This window comes from Helicoverpa zea, chromosome 4 (assembly GCF_022581195.2).
Source record: "Helicoverpa zea isolate HzStark_Cry1AcR chromosome 4, ilHelZeax1.1, whole genome shotgun sequence".
NCBI lineage: Eukaryota > Metazoa > Arthropoda > Insecta > Lepidoptera > Noctuidae > Helicoverpa > Helicoverpa zea.
This window is the reverse complement of record NC_061455.1, coordinates 3710294-3730529: the sequence shown is the minus strand read 5'-3', so window position 1 is coordinate 3730529 and position 20236 is coordinate 3710294. Positions and strand designations below refer to the sequence as shown.

Genomic DNA, 20236 nt, shown 5'->3' with positions numbered 1-20236 from the left:
CTACATATTATTATATTTGTTTAATAAACCCGATGAATTTGTTTGATTGGTTGAGCTCTCTAAATTCTGGAACTACTGGTCCAATAGGTATAATATGTACTGGTAAGCAATTTATTTAGGAAGGCTACAATGTATGTTGCACTTAGTTCAAGACGCGGATATAACGGCGCGCAATAGCTTCATTTCGGGTAAATAAAATATATTTAACGAGTTTTTGACCTTTAAAAACCCAGTTATTTTGTTCAGCCCGTATGATTGTGACATAAAACCTTTTTTATTGCGTAGTCGTTGATCCTTTCAACCAGCGATTAGGTTAACAAAAAAATAAACAATTGTGTTAAGCTTTCGTTCGCTTAATTGTTGCCATTGTTATTGTATCCAAAAATAAAAGGGAAATAAATAAAGTTACGTAGTATTTTTTATTCGTGTGTTTGCCAATAGTGTATGGATTGAATAGGGATTTTCGATAACACATTCAAATATTAACATCATCAATCAAAAAAGTATGTAGTCTGTCGTGGGAGAAAAACTACTCGTAAATATAAGTAGGTCACGCCAACAAAAATATATTTGAAGTAAGATTATTACTTTCTGAAGAAAAACAAACTTTTTTTAGATGTCTATAACACGCCATCGAATTGGATTTCATTCATTTTTACGAAGTGATTTGTCAAAAAAAAAGTAAATTATCTACAAGTGAAGGTTGCTTTTACTAACCACTAGTTTTTTCTCAAAATACTTGATTTCCAAGGCTTAAATATATGGTTTCATACAAAATAAAAACCGACATATCAAACGAGATGATATAAATAATGAAATTCCATCATTTGTACCGGTTCAAGTTACATTAGGATAACATGAACCGACACAAAAGACCGACATTAAGTAAAATCCCGATTGTCGGAATTAAGAACCGTAATTTGATTTCGACTTCCGAATGTTGTGGTTATTTGAATGATAACTTTTTGTTTATATTGTTTGAAACATAGGTAGAATTATTAGATAAGAATTACCTATGGAAATTTCAAACAGCCAGCATTGATGTTGAAACAAAACTATTATTTCCTTTTAATGTTTGCCTTTGAAAACGTCGCTCATAATACTCGTATCTAAGACTACTACTAAACGTTCTCGAGCATGCGCATACAACGACAAGGTGCATGTATATTTCCACACACAGGTATATCTCACCCGCTATCCTGAGATAGAACATGTTTACTAAATCACGAAGTCCCTAGTTTATCTGAAACAACTAGTAATATTAAGCATTTTACCAAAACAATGCTCGCGTTCATAAGATAAAGGCATTATGAGTTTATGAGTGTGTGAGATTGTCTATATGTGTGTGGGTGTGCGCGGTAAAAACATTTTTTTTTTATGTTCGTCATAAACAATACAGCCGTGTAATGTTTCTGTAACATGATACAACGGAACGCCCCGTCCGTGAGCTATGAATAAAATAAAGTATGAGGAGATCGTTTCGTTTGAGATATTTTTGGATTTAGTTGCAAAACGTGGGAAGACCAAAAATGTTACTTTGACGGTCACAAAACCAATTGCAATAACCTTACTAACTTGACTAAACCAGAACTTAAAGTATATCACTTGAAACTTAAATGTGACAGAGATAAGTAGAATGGTATTTGAGCAGTCCTTAAAATTGGTGTCCATTCGGCGGTAGTAACAAAGGCTATTTTGTGATCTTAAAGTTTTACTAAATTATTGAAGAAGAAAGAAAAAATAAAACATAAAAAAATCAACCAAATAAAAAATCACAATAGGAATCGAAGCCTTTATAATTCAAAGTTACACCCGAATAGATTTCAAACAGCACATAACTGAACAATTGTTCTAGATCTAGTATTGAATATGAATAGTACATACATCATCAATAATTGCTTGTCTGGGAATGTCCAATATTGTAACATTAGTGTCGATCCTCAAATGATTAATACCTTTCATAATACATGTGGGTTGAGCCACAATTGTAACCTACACGCACAGTCAGCTCCAAAAGTACTTGAACAAATCAAAATTCTATAAACTGCTAAACACTGTATCATCGAGAAATCATCAGGCTTGTCTTTTTTCAACTATGTTGGGGTCAGCTTCCAGTCGAACCGAATGCAGCTGAGTACCAGTTTTACAAGGAAGGACTGCCTATCTGACCTCCTCAACTCAATTACCCGGGAAACCCAATACTTCTAGGTAAGACTGGTTGTCAAACTTACTGGCTTCTGACTACCTGTAACGACTGCTAAAGATGCTTAAATGAGTCCTATAGCATTCGTCTATTTTTTAAAGTTTAGGATGTTAAGTAAATGTTTGTGTTGTAAGGAAATTATGTACCGTTTACGTTGTTAGGCACTTTTGAAAATGTTATTTTGTTCAGGTACTTTTGACGCTGACCGTACATATCCTACATAATTTCAAGTATTCATATTTGCAATGGCTTCCAATAACCAAATATGTATTGTTACTTAATTAATATTTCGCGGGAATTTTGGACTATTGTGTCAATTTTGTTAAGACTAGGCGCGTTGGTAATTTTGAATTTAATGCAAATTCGGGTGTTAATTTTTTCAGTAGTTATTAGAGTTTTGATTATAATATCACCGAATATAATTATATAGGTAAGGTGTTACATTATAAGTACAAAAATAGTGATTCTGACCCATTTGTGCACGTAACTGTGAAACTTGATTTAAACTTCAATGTTTTAGGTACCTACCCAATTGCTTGTTTCTACTTAGTTCCTATCACAGAGGAAGGAATTTTCCTCTCTACGGTCCCTATAACATCCGTAGATAACTATCTATTGTTTGATTGTGTACTTTACAATGTTAGTGTGTATTTAGTCTCTTACATAACATGTGGGCTCACTAAGCATAATCCATTTCAATTTGAGCCGAAGTCCACGCCACAAACAAAAATAAATATTTACTCCTAAAACTGTATTTAGCCTAAACCTACACTGAAGGCTTAGTAGATACATATAATTTACGATAGCCTAGAAACCTGTATGGGATTCCCTATTTGATATTCCCGACCAGATAGCGTACCTACATATGTATGTAAATATGGTTAAAGCACAATTCTGTTGCAAACACAGACATGTTTCCGCGAGTGTTTTGTTTTATTTTTCTACGTAGTTCGAGGAAATTTCGCTAGATGTCGCTGTTACCAAAATTGAAATTGTTTAGTAATTTATGCAATTCAATACTGTTGTGTACTCGGAATTTTGTGAATTTATTGCTGTATAGTGTTCTTGTGCTTGGTTTATTTAATGAAATTCCATGAAACGGCGGTTATTGAGCATTAGCTTCGTATAATTTCTAGTGCTAGGAAATATGAATTTAATTATTCTGATGACCGCATTTATTCAACACTCGCTCAACCCGCGTTCCGAGGAAATTACTTCCCACACATAGATATAGAAAAATATCTGTAATTTCGTTTTATAAGCTGCATTACAGCCAAGTTTTTGCATGAAGTGTACACACACAATCACACAAACATATATACCTTATTTTTTGCATTATAATTTTAGTTAAAAGGTAGACATGAGTATAATTTACAGGCACTCTAAAATAAAGTCCCAGCTTTCGAAAACAAAATAAATTTCCAAAAGACCTTGATCTGACTTGTAGGTGAAAAGGGTGGCAACTTTATTAATCCAAGGGTGCAAAGGTCCAATCTGTTGTGCAATTAATCACGAGCCACGAGGTCTCAATTGAAGGGAAAATTATCGCTGGTCAGTATAACTAGCCAGTCTGTTAGTTTGTATTGAGACGTTGCATTATTTAACTGGACCTCTGATTGGTTTAATGGGATTAGCAATTAACAATGTTGTGGAATAAGATTAACTATTGATTGTTTAAGAGGGTTTGGACATGATGGTTAAATTGCCCAGCGGGGCCCAGCAGGGCCAAGGCCTGCCGGGGCTGCGGGTTGTTCGAAAAAGATACCGCGGCCCTGGTACAAAAAAGGCCAATGACGGAACACGACGGTTTTTAGTCAGTAAGAGTCTGACACTCCCTCTCCGCTGCTAACCCACAGCGGGAGGGGTCATTTGACGTCGTTAAAAAAAAAATGGTTAAATTGGACTGTATGTTAAATATTTTCTTGTAAGTGGCTTAAAAAGGGTAATTTTCTTAATGTGAATTTTGTATGAATACTGTTATCGCATTTTAGTAAGTGATTTATTTAGTAACTAGATTATATAAGTAGGCAAAATAGAGACGCTTTTTATACCAATAATAAAATACCTCTTTTACTATCATTTCTTATACAATACATCTTCAAAATAACATTGTTTCAAGTAGAGTAAACAAACTTTTATGTAACCCATTAAGTAGGAATGACAGCTTAATTTTATCAAGTTATGTAAGTATTAAGTTATTGTTTTATTACGTAACCTTGTTACTGTAGCGACAGCAATTTAGTTCTAGAACACAATTATTATAAAACCCTTAATAATGAATTTCATGACTTTTTTGTGGTTCATGAGTAAGTCTTATTATGTCGTCCTGGCCTCGACTGTCGGCCATCTGCGCAGTAATATAGTGTATAAGCATTTGCAGAGACACAGATGCAAACCCTATTCCGTCACTCTTATAGTCCGATAGGACGGCAATCTGCTACGACCTAAGAGAGATAAAGCAAAGCACCAAGTGACTGAAACCACCGTATACAAGTAACATAACTTGAAAAGAAGTATGGTATTATTTTTGTCCTCAGAAAAAAATCTCAGCTTATAATTTATCCTGGATCATCACATATCCGTTCAGATTTGAACAGATTAATACGGTGAAGAAATATTAAAACTAAGGGTAGTTTTTACCAGGGTGCGTGAAAACGTATCATTGGAATGAGTAAAGCTACATGTCATAAACTAATATATATTCTCAAAGTAACGCAATCCATTAATATCGATAAGCTACCCACTACACTGTTTAATTAATTTATTATACATGTAATATTATTAACATAGCTACAAACTAATATCAAGGGTCGTAGATCTAAACGATAATGTGACAGATGCCGCATGATTATTGACAATACTTGTTATTGGTAATTATCTACGACCGGTTAATTGGCAATTACATATCTAATGTAAATGTATGCCACAAACTTGTCCCTAGTGGTTATATTGGCTAACTAATACAGTATAGGAATGAAATATTTGGAACTATATTTTATGCTCTACAGATAAACACTTCAAAAATATTAAGCGTTTATTATAATGAAAGACAAATATTTGCGCTCGAGTAGGAATCGTTTATTCTCGTAGCTACATGTACTACGAATTCGTAGCACTGCTATGGCGTAGCTCATACTACGCAAAACCGCAGAAGATACCGCGGGTAACAATTTGTCTCTGTTTGTTTATTTAAGTGTAAAACTAGAGTCGTATACGCCAAAATATTATTCCGTGGCCTAGAAAATTTCACTTTCACATAACAAGTTCGCGAACTTACTTAAAATCTCAATCTAAGTGTTTCAACGGGGAGCCTAAAGCACTGAACTTTGAGACGTTACGTCTCCTAGGTATCAACTAAGTACTATGTAAGTAAACATGAGATATAGCTTAAGTTTTATCATAGAACTAGGTTACAGATTTGGCCTCCGGTTCTTTTAGAAGTTGCCATCTCAAGGGAGTTCCCCACTGAGAATTCCATTTGTTCTTCAACATTTTTATACAAAGTTCTTGTATCGACGATATTAAGTTGTCGGTTCGACATCTTGGAGGTATGACGTAAAATTTTATTGAAACCTTCTAGGTATAAGCTTGGGAACTATAAAAGTGTCATCAAAAAGGTTCTTTCGTATAGTGGGAACATATTTTCCAGTCTTATATGGCACGTACTGTAATAACCTCGTGATAGAGTGGTTCTACTTATTTGATATTAAACATGGGTATATTTTTTAAGACATTGCACCTGATCTGCGAGATTGGACGTATTTATTGAGAGTCTTAGTAGAAGTAAGTGTTTACGTACTAATGCTTTATTAAAAAAATATAGCATAGATATTAATATATTCTTTAGTTAAAAATCTAAATTTTCAACGATAGAGTTACCTGGTAGCTAGCTTATCACCCTAGTTCGTTTTGTCAAATATTCGATCAAAATCAATGGTGAATCATTGAATAAAATACTTTACGTGGATGCAATAAGCAATTCTGCATTCAGCTAAGATTGGAAGCCGACCTCAACATACTTTGACAGAAGAATAAGCAGTTCTTTTGCCGCAAGCATTCATACATATATAAATCGAATATATCTCCCTCTGTCTCAACAGTATTAAGGTAAAGAACTGAAGACACAAAAATGAAAAGGGGAAAACTGTCTAGATTTCACAAGATAAGTCTTCATGATTTATGATATACTTTATTGTCCAATGTTTGTCACAAGCAGATGAAAGATGGTTTCCACAAGAATTATGATCGAATGCCTGTATAAGAAACAGATTTTTCTCTTATTTGAAAAACTGGGTCTAATTTCCTGATTTTGAGATTAAATGGTAAGTTTGCCTAGTATGCCTTTTGTCACTTCTTAATTTCAGGACAACTTTGGTCTTAAAAGTATGAAATACAGGAATTAACGCATAAACAAAACAGCAACATAAACTCAACGGCCTACCAATTATCCTGGTTTTGGGTATTCAAAAAATGCCTATCAATAATTGAATTACTCACACGCTGTCAGCTGTACTTATTTTCAATAGAAAAATGATCAACAAAATAAATTCTACCTGAAAGGAAATTACTTAAATAACTCACTGTAAGGAACAGTTCCTTATTTTAGTTCTGTAAAAACCGAACTAAAAAATAGAAAATAAATATAAATTAAGAAAATAGTGTTCAAAATTTCAATGAATATAAATTAAGAATAGTGTGAATACAAAAAAATATATTTAAAAAAAAGCGTGGGGTGCATGGTGTCAATAGTTATAAATATTTGACAGATATGAGTAGAGTGATTTTCATTTCGATAATACCTTAAAAAGCACCCCACGCTTTTTTTAAATATATTTTTTTGTATTCACACTATTCTTAATTTATATTCATTGAAATTTTGAACACTATTTTCTTAATTTATATTTATTTTCTATTTTTTAGTTCGGTTTTCTATAAAAAGCGTGTTTTTTAGTTTTTTTAAAACTATTATTTATTTTCTACTTTTTAGTTTTTTTGTTTAAAGCTTTTCAGTGATACGAATAGTTGTCACTATCCATACAAGTGGGAAGTTCTCATCAATACAAAGAATATAAGTCCAAACGAGGTATTTTACATATTCAGTTGTCAAGTTCCCTCGACTTTCTCTGGTCTCCATCATCAGGTCAGCTCCCAACCTTCACTGTTGCATAGATCCTGTCAATACAAATAATTTAAGCCCAAACACGAGGTAGTTTACATATTCAGTTGTCGAGTTCCCTCGACTTTCTCTGGTCTCCATCATCAGGTCAGCTCCAAACCTTCACTGTTACAAAGGTCTTGTCAATACAAATAATTTAAGCCCAAACACGAGGTAGTTTACATATTCAGTTGTCCAGTTCCCTGGACCCTCTCTGGTCTCCATCATCAGGTCAGCTCCAAATCTTCACAGTTGAATAGTGCTTTTAGGCGTACACCTGAGTGTCAAGTTTTTACCCTATGTATGCCTACAACTTTCGAAGGTTGCCCTCGATTTCTCAGGGTTTCCATCATCAGATCCTGACCTGATGACTATGGGACCAACTGGCAGCTATTCCGAGTCGAACAAAAAAAGAATCACGTAAATCGGTCTATAAACCTCGGAGTAATCGATGTGTATGTGTAACCTCCTCCTTTTTGGGAAGTCGGTTAAAAATGGAATAATTTTATCAAATTAGTGTATTGTCATCGGTCCTCAATAAATCTACAAAGTTTGAACAAAATCTGGCCTTTTAAAGTGGGTCAAAATCGCGCCCAAAGAAGTCGGTTACAAACCTACAAACATACAGGTGAAGCTAATAAAAAGCGTGTAAAAATATTTCGATATAAAATAAGACCTTTATAGACTTCGTTATATGGACACCCATGTTCGCTTTCATTCTGTCAAAGGGTGCACGGGCAGCGTTCCAGTTAAGTGAATTTATTAAACTAGGCTTTGATTTTACAAGCCTTTGGTTATGCTGTAAGTTGAGAACTTTTAGTTGATCGTAATTCAGGGTTGGTATGAGAAACGCATACATAAAAAAACAAAAATAGTCTCGAATAAAAATGGAACATACCCTATTGTTATAATAATATTCGGTCCAAAACTCTATGAGAAATTAGGACGATTAATTATGACTACAAAAAATGTGAACCCAGTTTCAAATACCTAAATCATATTTAAACTGTTAAATAACCCAGTAACTTAGAAAATACTTTTACATAAGATATTTTTCTAAGCAGCGTTTATGAGGTGTTGTTATCAGGCGCGTCAATACATTTTTTCCCACAGTTGGTTGCTTGATATAATACGACAGGCTAGTGTTGAAGATTATATCATGGTCAGAAGCTAGAACACTTTTAAATAGGGCATCGCCGGATGACTATAATAATATTAAATGAGGCAAAAAATATGGACAAGATATTTAAAAAAAAAAAGTGAATGAAATACGTTAAATTATATAGTTCCGTTAAAGCTGCAACTACTTCTTTCACCTCCCACACCCGGATAAAAAGGGGCCGATGTCGTTTCAGGTCGGTCTGTCGGTCATCAAGCTCTAGAATACCTGTTACCAAATATCATTTAATTTGATTAAGAAGTATTGACGTGGAAGCCGGACAGACAGAAAAACAGAGTTACTTTCGTATTTATAATTTCAATAAGAATTTGTATCGACACATTTTTTACTACTTTATGACATTACTGCTTCCATGTTTTAAGTTTGCTATCAATATGGTAAACTATATTTACTTCACAACGCCATAATATGACGTGATTACAGTTTACGTAGGCTCAGTAGGCAGTGAACTGATTATATGGTTATAATTATTCATGAATTTATTTATAGCTCTGCCGTAACGTCAATATCGTAAACATTGATGATGTGGCTGCACTGCGTAGGTTACTTGTTAATGAATAAAGGTCAATGGATCATGATAAACTATCGGAATTTGACGTTTCTTCAAAAATAATACAAACTGCATAATAATATATATTCAAATAAAGTCGTGTTAGTTACTTTATTTGTAACATAATAAAGGCAGAGCCTAAATGGCTGGAGCCTAAATAAATTGATAATTTTTTAAACGAAGAGACGGACTTTTTATCCACTTCCAGGTACGGGAAGTAGGTTTCTTGGGACGTAGGAGACACTTTGAAGAAGAGAAAGAAAATATTTCAGAACACCTCTTTAGCTCATTGCGAAATTAGTGTCAAATAGCTATTTTCAAAACAAAATTAACATGCATTCAAAACAAAGCTTAGTTTTTTTTTTTAATTCCACCATGTGAAAATATTGTGCACTTGACTCAAGTTAATTACCTAAACGCTCCGCCAATGATACGCAGCTAATTTGAGGCGCATGTAGTGGGTAGGCTGGGTAGGCTACGCGATAGATTGCACCTGTCATGTCGCCTGTGAATTAGCCGTCGTATCGAATACACGTCTACCACGCTTAACGGGACGAACACCTGATTATGTCTACTCGTACAAAGAGAATTGTGATGTGATAATTTGTAAGCATTTTAATTGAGGAGGTCTGAGTGAGTGAGTGAGGTTTTTGAACAAAAACATGCGGTGTGTACATTTAGAAGCAATTAAATAAATTGTCGCAAATAAACACCTGTCGTTGTCCATTTTTAATTTGGTTTTTACTATATAATGTAGTCATGGTTTCATTATAAAATAAAATGTTTGTCGACATCAAGAATTTTGTAGTGAAAGAGATGAAGAAATTCCAATTATATTAGTACTAATACGAAACGAATATTAAACAATCTTGAAGAAAGGAATGAAAGGCATAAGACCTTTGTGTGATTCGATGAAAAAATACTCATAACGACTGTTATTTCAAAAGGTTTTCTCAGTATTTTTTACCCACGTTAAAAGTGTTTCCACTAACAAAATACGATACCACTAGGTTCCACTAAGGTACCAAAACTGTGTTTATCTGAAATTGCTAACATTTGTTACAAGTCAAACATTCCCGACCCTACATTTTCTCTTGACCCACATACATAACATTCGTGTTTTATATTCAACGGAAAAAGTAAGCAAAACTTTGGTACAATCAATACATAGAAAAAAAAACTTAGACAAAATCTATATCTATATATAAAAAAGAAAGTCGTGTTAGTTACTCCACTTATAACTCAAGAACGGCTGAACCGATTTAGCTGAAAATTGGCAGGGAGGTAGTTTAGAGCCAGGAGAAGGACATACTTAGGTTTTTGTCACCATCCGGCTACGGGAAGCAGTCATCTCGGGACGCGGGTGAAACCGCGGGCGAAAAGCTAGTTACTTATAAAAGTCTTCCCTGTAGATTCTAAGTACCATACAACCAGGTCAAAATTGTAACATCAAAAATTCAAAAAAAGTGCTATAAACCTATCTCCACCGACCGTTTTATCAATTTCGTGAACATGGAAACGTAAAAAACCTCCGTGGTCTGAACTCATTTTTATTCAAACCAATTCTCATGCAGCGTTTATGGCGCAACTTTCTCAAGCTGCGTATACGACGGCTGGCAATAATTGCCTGCTGTCACTTTTTTGTTTAGTGACCTCGTATCTTGGGACGTTGCGACGTTCTGGGAACCGGTGTACCCCTTAAATTGAAATGTTATGTTTTTGTGACAAACATTTTTTGGGTAAGAATTTTTGGTAGAAGGTAAGGGTCACAAACTTTTTGTTAATTGGGAAATGTTGTTAGATTTATTGTTATTTAAAAGCCAAAAATCTAATAAAAATGGTCTGGAATTGTAATGTTAGGTACTGAAATAAGAACTGCTATAGTATTCACTCTTAAGCAGAAATGGACTTAACAAAGAGAACCTTTATTAAACGGAAAGCTGTGTTCGTTCCGAATGTTTTAAATATATTAAACCCTCACCACCCACTTAAGAGATTGTCAACCTTTTTAATTTTTAAACATAATCCGCAAATCATTGCTTAAAACGTGTACCACGTTGAATTTTGTGAATATTTCAGGATAAAGGAGAAAGATCTTTATTTTGGTTAAAGTATTTCACCCTTTTGTTGTCGGGATGCTTAGTACGTGAATGCCGGTCCCGTACTTGATAACAAAAGATACGTACCTACGAAAATATACAGTACTTTACATTTATAATGATGAAACTTAATCCTACACAATTCTGAGAATATTATGAATGTGAAAGTTTGTTCGGATCGAATCGTTCGGAAATATGGTTGTTACTATTTCACAGAAAGGATTGAAAGATTCAGGATCCAAGTTGGTAAACACGATCTCAGATATTTTATGATATCGAATAACTTTTTATTTCACTATCTGAATAGTCAAACTTATATTCATAAAGTGAAATTCATATTGTCAAACTCGCAGTCAACAGCTAGTTACTGAATATATAGAAAATTCTTAGCGTTCTAGCAAAAGTTTGACCCAAAAATCACCTACAGCCCGCCAGTTTAACATTTATAAAACTTTTGAAAGATTCCTATGTGCCAAAATTTCTTGTATGATTTATTACTATCATTAATCGTGAATACAAATTAGGTTGAGGCCTTGTTGGTACAGACGGTTTTCGATCTCAATTTGGCCCAAAAAAGATGGACTTATATATTTTATTCATCCTTTTTGAGGGCAGGTTGAGTTTAACCCCGGTTTCCCACTCGAGTTGAACCTGGGCTAATTAGATGCTTTTCTTCACCTCATTCAAATTGAATTGTGCGGGTTTTTGAAGGTACGAGTATGATGTATACCGACCCTAATGGTAAGCAAAAATTTTGGTAGGTGCTTCACGTCGGCTTGTAAATTAATTAAGCAATATGTTATCATAAACGAAAGAACGTTTAAAATTTTATTTTACGCAAGAGCGCACATCTTCAGAATACGATACTGTTAATGAACCTAGCATACGAAAAGTATGCAAAAGTGAAATTGACATTTATTATTTAACAATTTCTCTTTTGTCTCACTGCCAACACGAAAATGTAAATCGCTATAATTTAATCACGAACTGAAACGGCACTGTTTAATTACAGATTAACACGTGTTCACTTAAACTGATCCAACCTTGCCCATTCGAACAAACACAAAGAAAGCTCGAACATGATCATTGAAAAAACCAGGGGCTTTATTTTGCTAATTTAGTATATGTCAATTGGATATCAATTGATTCTCAATAGCAGTTTTAACCTTAGCAGACATTTGTTTCCCAATTGTTTTCGAATGACATTACATTGGTCTGAAGGATAGTCTAATCTACAATCTTAAAGCAATTGTAATTGAGTCGTGATTGAATCTCAGTTCGATATCAATAATAAGTCGCTTACGTAAAATTAGCAGAATTGAGCCCCTGACAATATACCTACAATCACATAATTGTCAAGCTAACAAATACCTTTTATATAATACGTATATACAGACAATAAATGGGACCTACTATTGTTCAAGCGCGTATCGTTTTAGAGTAAATACAATAGCGGGTAAACGTACCTTTCTCGGAAGCAACATGTATCAATAATGTATATGGGTCATTGTCATAAGGGGGTTCAGTTTGCAAAAAATAAAAAAATCTAATATTTTTAAAGAAATGTACATTCATTTAATAAATGAGATCAATTGTAACAATACTAAATAATTGTCTGAGATCAGAATTAAGAAATAACATAGTTATTTGAAAAAAACAGTTTTATAGGTCCACCAAAAAGACACGAGTGTCCACCAAATGTACGCAATGTATAATTAAGTAAGAAAAAAAACAAAATAATTTAATTCTTTTTCGATGGAAATAATCGAATCTCCTCATAAACACAAATAAAAAAAAAACAACCTGGTGTCATCAAAAACAAAATAAAGATAAAATAAAACAACTTGTCCACCGAAAAGATTATGTCTTTTTGGTGGACTAAAAGAATATATCATCCTCCTCTGATGATGACCAAAAACGTTGAGAACGCTTCTGGTGTACTTCTGCTGGTGTTTCAGGTCTTGAAACAGGTGGTGAGCACGAACTGTCAGAGTAAACATCGGCAAACCGAATGCGTTTTCGACTTTTTAGTCCACGCAGGATCTTTGAAGAAGTTGATTTTTCAGGATCATTGCTTTCAGTCTCATCAACTATTGAGCTACAGTTTTTTTTTCCGTCGATTGAAAGGCACAACTGTTGAACTATAGGAGTCCAGTTTGGACTCATCAGTGGGCTATGTAGATTTGAAAAGGGGCTAGGACAACTCTGAACTGGCGTAGAGCGCGAACTGGCAAGAGCAGGTATCTCAATGTGTAAGTTTTGTGGTGGTAAGTCAAGACTTATACAACCTAGATCATAATGAGAACACGACGCACCAGGATTGCAAGTAATACAGCTCAGCCTTCGAAACTGGAGCATTTTGGGATCAATTTTGTCCCATGTTACTTGATGCACTTGCATAGTGCCACGGAAAGGCCGGATAGTGCAGTTTTTAATTTTGACCTCAATTTCTTTGGCCGTAGTATCATCGATCTTTATAACTTCAATTCCTTTGCAGCTCTCATGTACACATTTAATAAATTCATCGATATTGCTTATATCATTTCCTTTAGCTACGTGCTTATCAGCCGTTCGCTTGAGGCACCCTCCTACACCATCAGGGGCCCCTTTACCATGCCCACTCTCGCTAAAGTGCCACATTATATTATTTGCCTGTGTTTCTTCAGCCAAGTAAGCAGCAATCAAATGAAACATGGTCTTATTTTTGTATTGCGTCGAGGGACCATCACTTAAAACGTGGAGACGTTTTAAATTAGGCACTAATGTTTTTATCATTGCAATAATTGGTTTTAAGTGAGCACAAATATATGTAGGGCTATGATTCAAATATTCGCTAACCGTACAAAAAGACTTTGTAACGATGCGTTTCTCCTCAGTATTTTCGTCAGCATAATAGAATACTCCAGTGTGTAATGAAATCTGGTCTTTAGATCCACCAAAATGGGCCGATTGTATTTCTGAAGAATACTTGCAATTGTAATTTTCCGAGAAGTCAATATGCAACAAGCCTTCGCATGCTGACATATTTATTTTAATATTTTTGATGACACGAAACTGATGTAACATATTGCAAGTATGCTTCATGAAACGTTCTATATTGTCCAACAAGTGGTTCATCAGTTGTCTTTTGGACGTATTCACTGTTTCTTTGATAGTCTTCTGGCAAAGTTTTTCGTGACCTTTAATCGTTTGCATAACTTTTTTTGTGACCCATCTCTCATATTTTATTGTATCTGTTGGTGTAAATTGATTGAATGTTATCTTTTTGTGTCTACATATCAAACATTTTCGTTCCAGACAGTTTTCTTTCATGTCTTCACAACAAATGGATTTACACACTGCCATTGCAGAGTTTTCATTGATCATACGGGCATTTTTTAATGATTTTATTATCAACTCCATGTTGGTATGTGTTGCACACAAACAAGTCTCACGTGCTGTAACTTTTGGATTCAAGACCCAAAACGGCCTATATCGGCAAAAAGTTTTATACGACGTATGTAAATTCATCTGAGTCACAAATTTTTTGTGCAGATTGAGAAGAGAATCATTGAGGAACCGGATCTGTTTCTTCTGTTTAAATCTGGTAATAGTTTCTTTTTTTCCAGCTGTGGTACGACTTGATTCGTCACTCAGTAAAAATCTTTGAACTGCGTCACTCAAATCTTCTTTCACTACCTTCGTTTTATTTTTTCTTTCTTTGTTTTTCTTCTTGTTCTGTAATCTACTTAAGCGCATTTTGTACTTAGACAGCTTGTTTTCTACAATCTTCAGTTTAGATTTTAGCATGAGATTTTCTAATTTAAGTCGACGTTTATTTTTCGCAGCTACAGCCCGGCCTGCTGCAGCCCGGGAAGTTGATTTTGATGTCAATGAATTAGCTGAACTTGTTGGAGGGGTTTCATCTGTGAATCGTGCCGTTTCTCTTTGTAACTTCAGTCTGTCTCTACGTAATTTTGCATCCTTTCTCCATTTGTTTCTTAATTGTCTCTGCTGTCTCTCTGATAAATCATTTATTGTCTTAATTTCCCCTTGCGATTTTTTCCTATAGTAGTACTCTCTATCTTTCTTCCGCTTTTCTTCTAACGCTACTGGGTCTTTCTTCATTTTTTCTCTTGCTCTCCTCATACTTAACTTCTTTTGCTCGCGTCGTTTCTTTTTCTTTTCTTCTTCACTCAATTTATTTCTAGTTCTAACCATTGCCTGTGTATAAAAGAGAACGAGCTTGAGCAAAGCAAAAAGAAAGATTTATTGATAAAGCAAAACACGAATATCTCACATTGAAGTCAACCACCAGATGTTAAAAATCATCAGATTTCATCCTGATAATGATATCCAAATGCGATTAAAATGTTTGCTTATACCTGCTTAATCACCCAATTTAGAAACCCAAATTGCAAAAAAACAAACAAGTATCTAGTAAATATTTGTATGTATCAAACCGCTTTCCGAAGACAATATTTTAATTATGCAGTGAAATATCTAGTTTTACTGTTAAAGCCCGCATGCAGAACCCGGTCGAACAAAGCAAAAAAAAAAAAAATCCATTCGGTAGACATTCGTCTTTTTGGTGGACACACGGCCCACCAAAAAGATGTCCACCGAGTGGATTTTTCTGGCAATTTGTTTCATACCAAGCAGTATTTTGAGGTTATGTTGAAGTTGCAATTGAAAATAGATTAATTACTTACAATTCTAACATATAAAGTAAAGTAATGAATTACTTAGGTTTTACTTACCAAAATCCACAAGGAACCGAAAAGACACACTCAACTTTGAAACAATTTGCGATTTTTAACGAGGAGCAATAACTTCGATCTTGTTCGGCCGGCGACAAAATGGCGCTGCGCTCGATCAGCTGACTATTGGACGCGTTCGAGAATAACGTTCCGTTCACAACATTTTATTGTTATCACAAATATTTTGTAAAAATAAATGTCGTCCACCAAATAGATGTTGCTTTTAATAACATTATACTATACGCTAAAAGTGACTTATTTTTAAGCCATAATGTTTATTATTGAGTTATTGAAGTGATTAAAATGTCTAATTTAGGAAAACATACTCGAACGTGAAGTTTACTTGGAAGGTTTTTATAAATGGTCGAATTTGTATGAAGAGGGTGAGCGGTAACAGTCCACCGAGGCTGACTTTTCTATAACAATTGTGTTGTAGAAAGTTTATTTTTATTTCATCTGTAATTATGAGTATACGTTAATAAATAATTAATTATAATCTTTACTATAAAATAAGAATAAGCTCTCAACTTTATATTAAAATTTTAGATTTTTGTCTGTAACAAAATTTTACGCGGTTATGACAATGACCCATATAGTACATTTACATTTAATGTACAGGTTTAAAACGAACTGAGAATACACCTTTCAGGTTGTACATACGTGATTTGAATACAATCTTTATTTTTTTGTAGAGACGGATAAGTCTGGTTGGAATCAAAAGTAATATTGAGAAAAATCTGATAAAATATTTGTATTATTTTTTGAATTACAAAGGTAATATGACATAGTTGCTTATCAGCTAAATAGAGTGGTTTGAGTCTCTGAATCATCATCCTTTTTTCCCAACTATATTGGGGTTGGCTTCCAGTCTAACCGGATGTAGCTGAGTACCAGCGCTTTACAAGGAGCGACTGCCCTATCTGACCTCCTCAGTTTGAGTCTCTGAATGAGTGTAGTAATTTATTAAATTATATTAATTTCAATATGCAAACATATATTTTCCAAATAAGGCATGTATTTTCTAACTCGAGAAGAAACAAATTCAAGGTTCACAGTTTCAATATAATTATATTACAAATGAACAATGTAGGCTCGTGTATACTTTAATGTAATTAAATAAATTAAAAACAAGTTTAATTCTGTTTCTATATGTCTACTGTCTACTCGACAAGTGTCACAGAGGCACGAGATAATTCACGCTGTCAATGTCACGTTTAATGTTATTTCCTTAATTAATAGAACAGTAGCTATACCTACTGTAACGTAAGCCAGAAGTAGGTCCTTTTTAAATAAATTGAATAAATAACTCGGACAATTTCATTCGTATGTTTTATTTTTCAATATCATTGTTAAAAGAATAAATTTTTTGTCCCATTTACATTTCGCTTTATGCCACATCAAATGCTAGTAAAGAAAACCTTGAAAGATTATACCGGCATATATATATTTAAGCTTTGAAAACCACCTGCAAGTTGTATTGCGAATCTTAGAGAACGCTTGATCTTGTTCGATAAAATGTACAGACAACGGAGTAAGGAAAAATGAGTGGAGATGCTATAATACAGGTAGGTCAGGCGTCTTCATCTAAGTCAAATTCGTATAGGCATGACCAAGACAATCAGTTACGAGTAAACAAGGAGTTCGGGTCCTTTGAGATATCTGTCAACGAGTTTTGGTATTACAAAATTGATAAGGTTCAAAGAAGGCGTATCAGAACGAAAACAGTAACGTTCCTCGTCCCCCGCATTTTGGTGCAATACTTTCTTAGGAGTTTTTCCGTTATGGCACCTCCGCTAGTCATTTTGTTCTCCATGTTACAGACTTAGGCAATAGCTTAGCGAGCTCTCAAAGGTGCTCAGATAAATTGATTTAGCGGTGGAAATATATCGCTTATGTGTTGTATGGGCCAAGAATTTACTCCTAGGGAATTGGATTCGATCAAACAAGGTAAACCTTTTAGGAATTTTATATGTTTACGGTAAAGTTTTTTTTTTCTGTATTGTTTGGTCATTGATTTTAAGAGAAAATATCTGCACACTGCATACTTCTAGTCAGAAGAAAGTGTTGAAGAGCGTCTTCAGCGTCTTCAGTCTTGAAGAGCGTGTGGTAATAATTATGCTTATTAGGCAAATCAGGTATATTCCGACCAAAAAAATTACGATCTTCTTAAAACTGAACTATTTAGTCCGCTGGATGGCCAACTATCGGCCGATAGTTGGTTGATAATTAAGTCTGTCGTTTGCACAGGTTCTTAAAAGTAAATTGTAATATATAAGTCCTATAAAAGACCTTGAATTTATTCATTTCGATAAGTCTGTCGTATTCGCGTGACCTAATCTCAGAATTGCTTATGAATGCCCTTTCAGGCGAAAGTGTCTTGATTTGAAGATATAACACCGCCTTAAAGCTTCTAAATATATAGTAGTAATAACTTTGATAAAAACACCACCTAAGTAATGTAATATTTTTTGTTTGTACAGTCATTTAACAGTTTTTCGACATCATTATTAAAAATGTTATGTTCTTGCTTTTTCTTTAAGGCATAGAACAGTTTTAGTTATTCAAAATTGAGCATTTTAACATGGAAAATATTTGCCAAAAACAAGTCTCAAGCGGGTAATAAGAAATGATGTTACAACTGGCACAAAAACGAACAATGAACCAGTTTATACATTTTCTTTTAGAACCACTAACGGAGACACAAAAGTATTACGACCTTTTAAACTTTCGTCGAAATTGGAAGCATTATTCTTGCTAATGTATTGTCATTGTATTCTTTAAAATAAAAAATGCAGAGTTTCTTTTCAGCATAATCTGTATTAGAAAGCTTTATGCTGCGTTTTGTTTAGCTTTACATCATTATATTAAGTATAAAATATAATATAATAATCAGCTTATGAAACGTCTTTATTTTAATGAGCAAATATTAAAGTCTACGTTAATAATGCAACTGGTAGTTCGAACTTCGATCGTGAGTCTTTGCAAAATAATTATTATTCCTTTGTTGTAGCTTTGTGGGATAAAAAGTAGGCTTTTATTAAATGTAAATTATATCAACACGTACGCGAAAAAATATCACTCTGTATTTTTACCAACACTGACACACGCAGAACGCAAATATTACCGATCAAAAATATCTTTAAAAACATTGAAAAAACTTGGACCTTTCACTAGTTATAATATATTTTATCATCAGATCGTTAAATCCGTCTAGCCTATCTGAATAATAATGCAGACTTTCTGTATGTAAAAAAGTATTAAATAGGCAGGCAAATAGGGTCTGGCAGACGCCTACGCATGTTTTGATGCCCCTAAGGACCTCTCTCTTAGAAAACAATTTCAACATCATAGTGTATTAAGATATTCTTTATCGATACATCGTACCTATATCAAGCTATTACGTCATAATGTTTTGTTTTGAAAATAATGTACAAAATAATAGAAACAAGTAACACACGAGTCATTTACAAATTACCAATGTATTTGGGCAACAATTTACTAGTGGAAGTCAATTAAACTAATTAATTAAAATATTTGAACGAGTAAACCATAAATGAATTGTAATGAACAAAACATATAAAATCTCGTTAAAGTCGTTAGCAGAATTAACTAATTAAGAATTATAATTATTATTTCGGGCTACATGTCATAATTATATGTATGCAAATTCGTGGGCAAAAAATAATTAACCCATCAACCAATAAATTGGTAGCAGATTTTGATGAAATCTTGTTAACGGATTTCATAAAATTGTAAGCCAATTTCTGCCAATAAAAATTTTTAGAAGGACTTTATTCCACCCGTGGATTCACTAGTATCTTGAAAAAGCTATTTGCTGTATATGAAAAAAGTAGCATCGTAGGAAAATCTGTCCAGATCTTTTTGCGTGAAAAGGTAGATCCCTAACAATTTACATACCTACCTCATACATATTGCGTTCTTTAAGTAGGATATTTTTTTACTTTCTTGTAAGTATACGTACCTATACTATTAATTCAGCTATTTAAATGTTTGTGTGTGTATGTCTGCTTGCTATCATGTATCAACATTTCATATTCTGTTAGTCGTCTCATGACAATATCATTTCAAACTACTGAAACTGCTGTCACGCCTGACTGACAGTTTTCGAAAAGTTTTACAGGAAACGGATAGACATGAATGTAGTTATGAATAATATAATATTTGTAGTATGTAGAATATGTATTTGTGTGTGTTCAAATAACTGACAACTTCGATTTATAATAACATCAATTGTTACGGAAATGATATGTAGTTACATAAGATAGATTTGTATTGGTATTATACTGAGG

The 20236-nt window shown here is 33.8% G+C and overlaps 2 protein-coding genes across 3 annotated transcripts in view; both read right to left on the bottom strand.

Annotated features, from left to right (window-relative positions):
* LOC124629929 (hemicentin-1-like) overlaps positions 1-20236 on the bottom strand; it is a 54362-nt gene that overhangs the window by 20664 nt on the left and 13462 nt on the right. The gene's annotated exons all lie outside the window — the stretch shown is intronic.
* LOC124629928 lies at positions 12733-16455 on the bottom strand. The gene is made up of 2 exons (XM_047163602.1): positions 15927-16455; positions 12733-15390 (listed from the first exon to the last, which is right to left on the bottom strand). Exon 2 carries the CDS (start codon positions 15385-15387, stop codon positions 13066-13068), a length of 2322 nt encoding a protein of 773 aa, XP_047019558.1. The 5' UTR covers positions 15388-15390; positions 15927-16455; the 3' UTR covers positions 12733-13065.

Coding starts and splice junctions, on each gene's coding strand:
- LOC124629928 (XM_047163602.1), bottom strand. CDS start 15,387: ATGGTTAGAACTAGAAATAAATTGAGTGAAGAAGAAAAGAAAAAGAAA.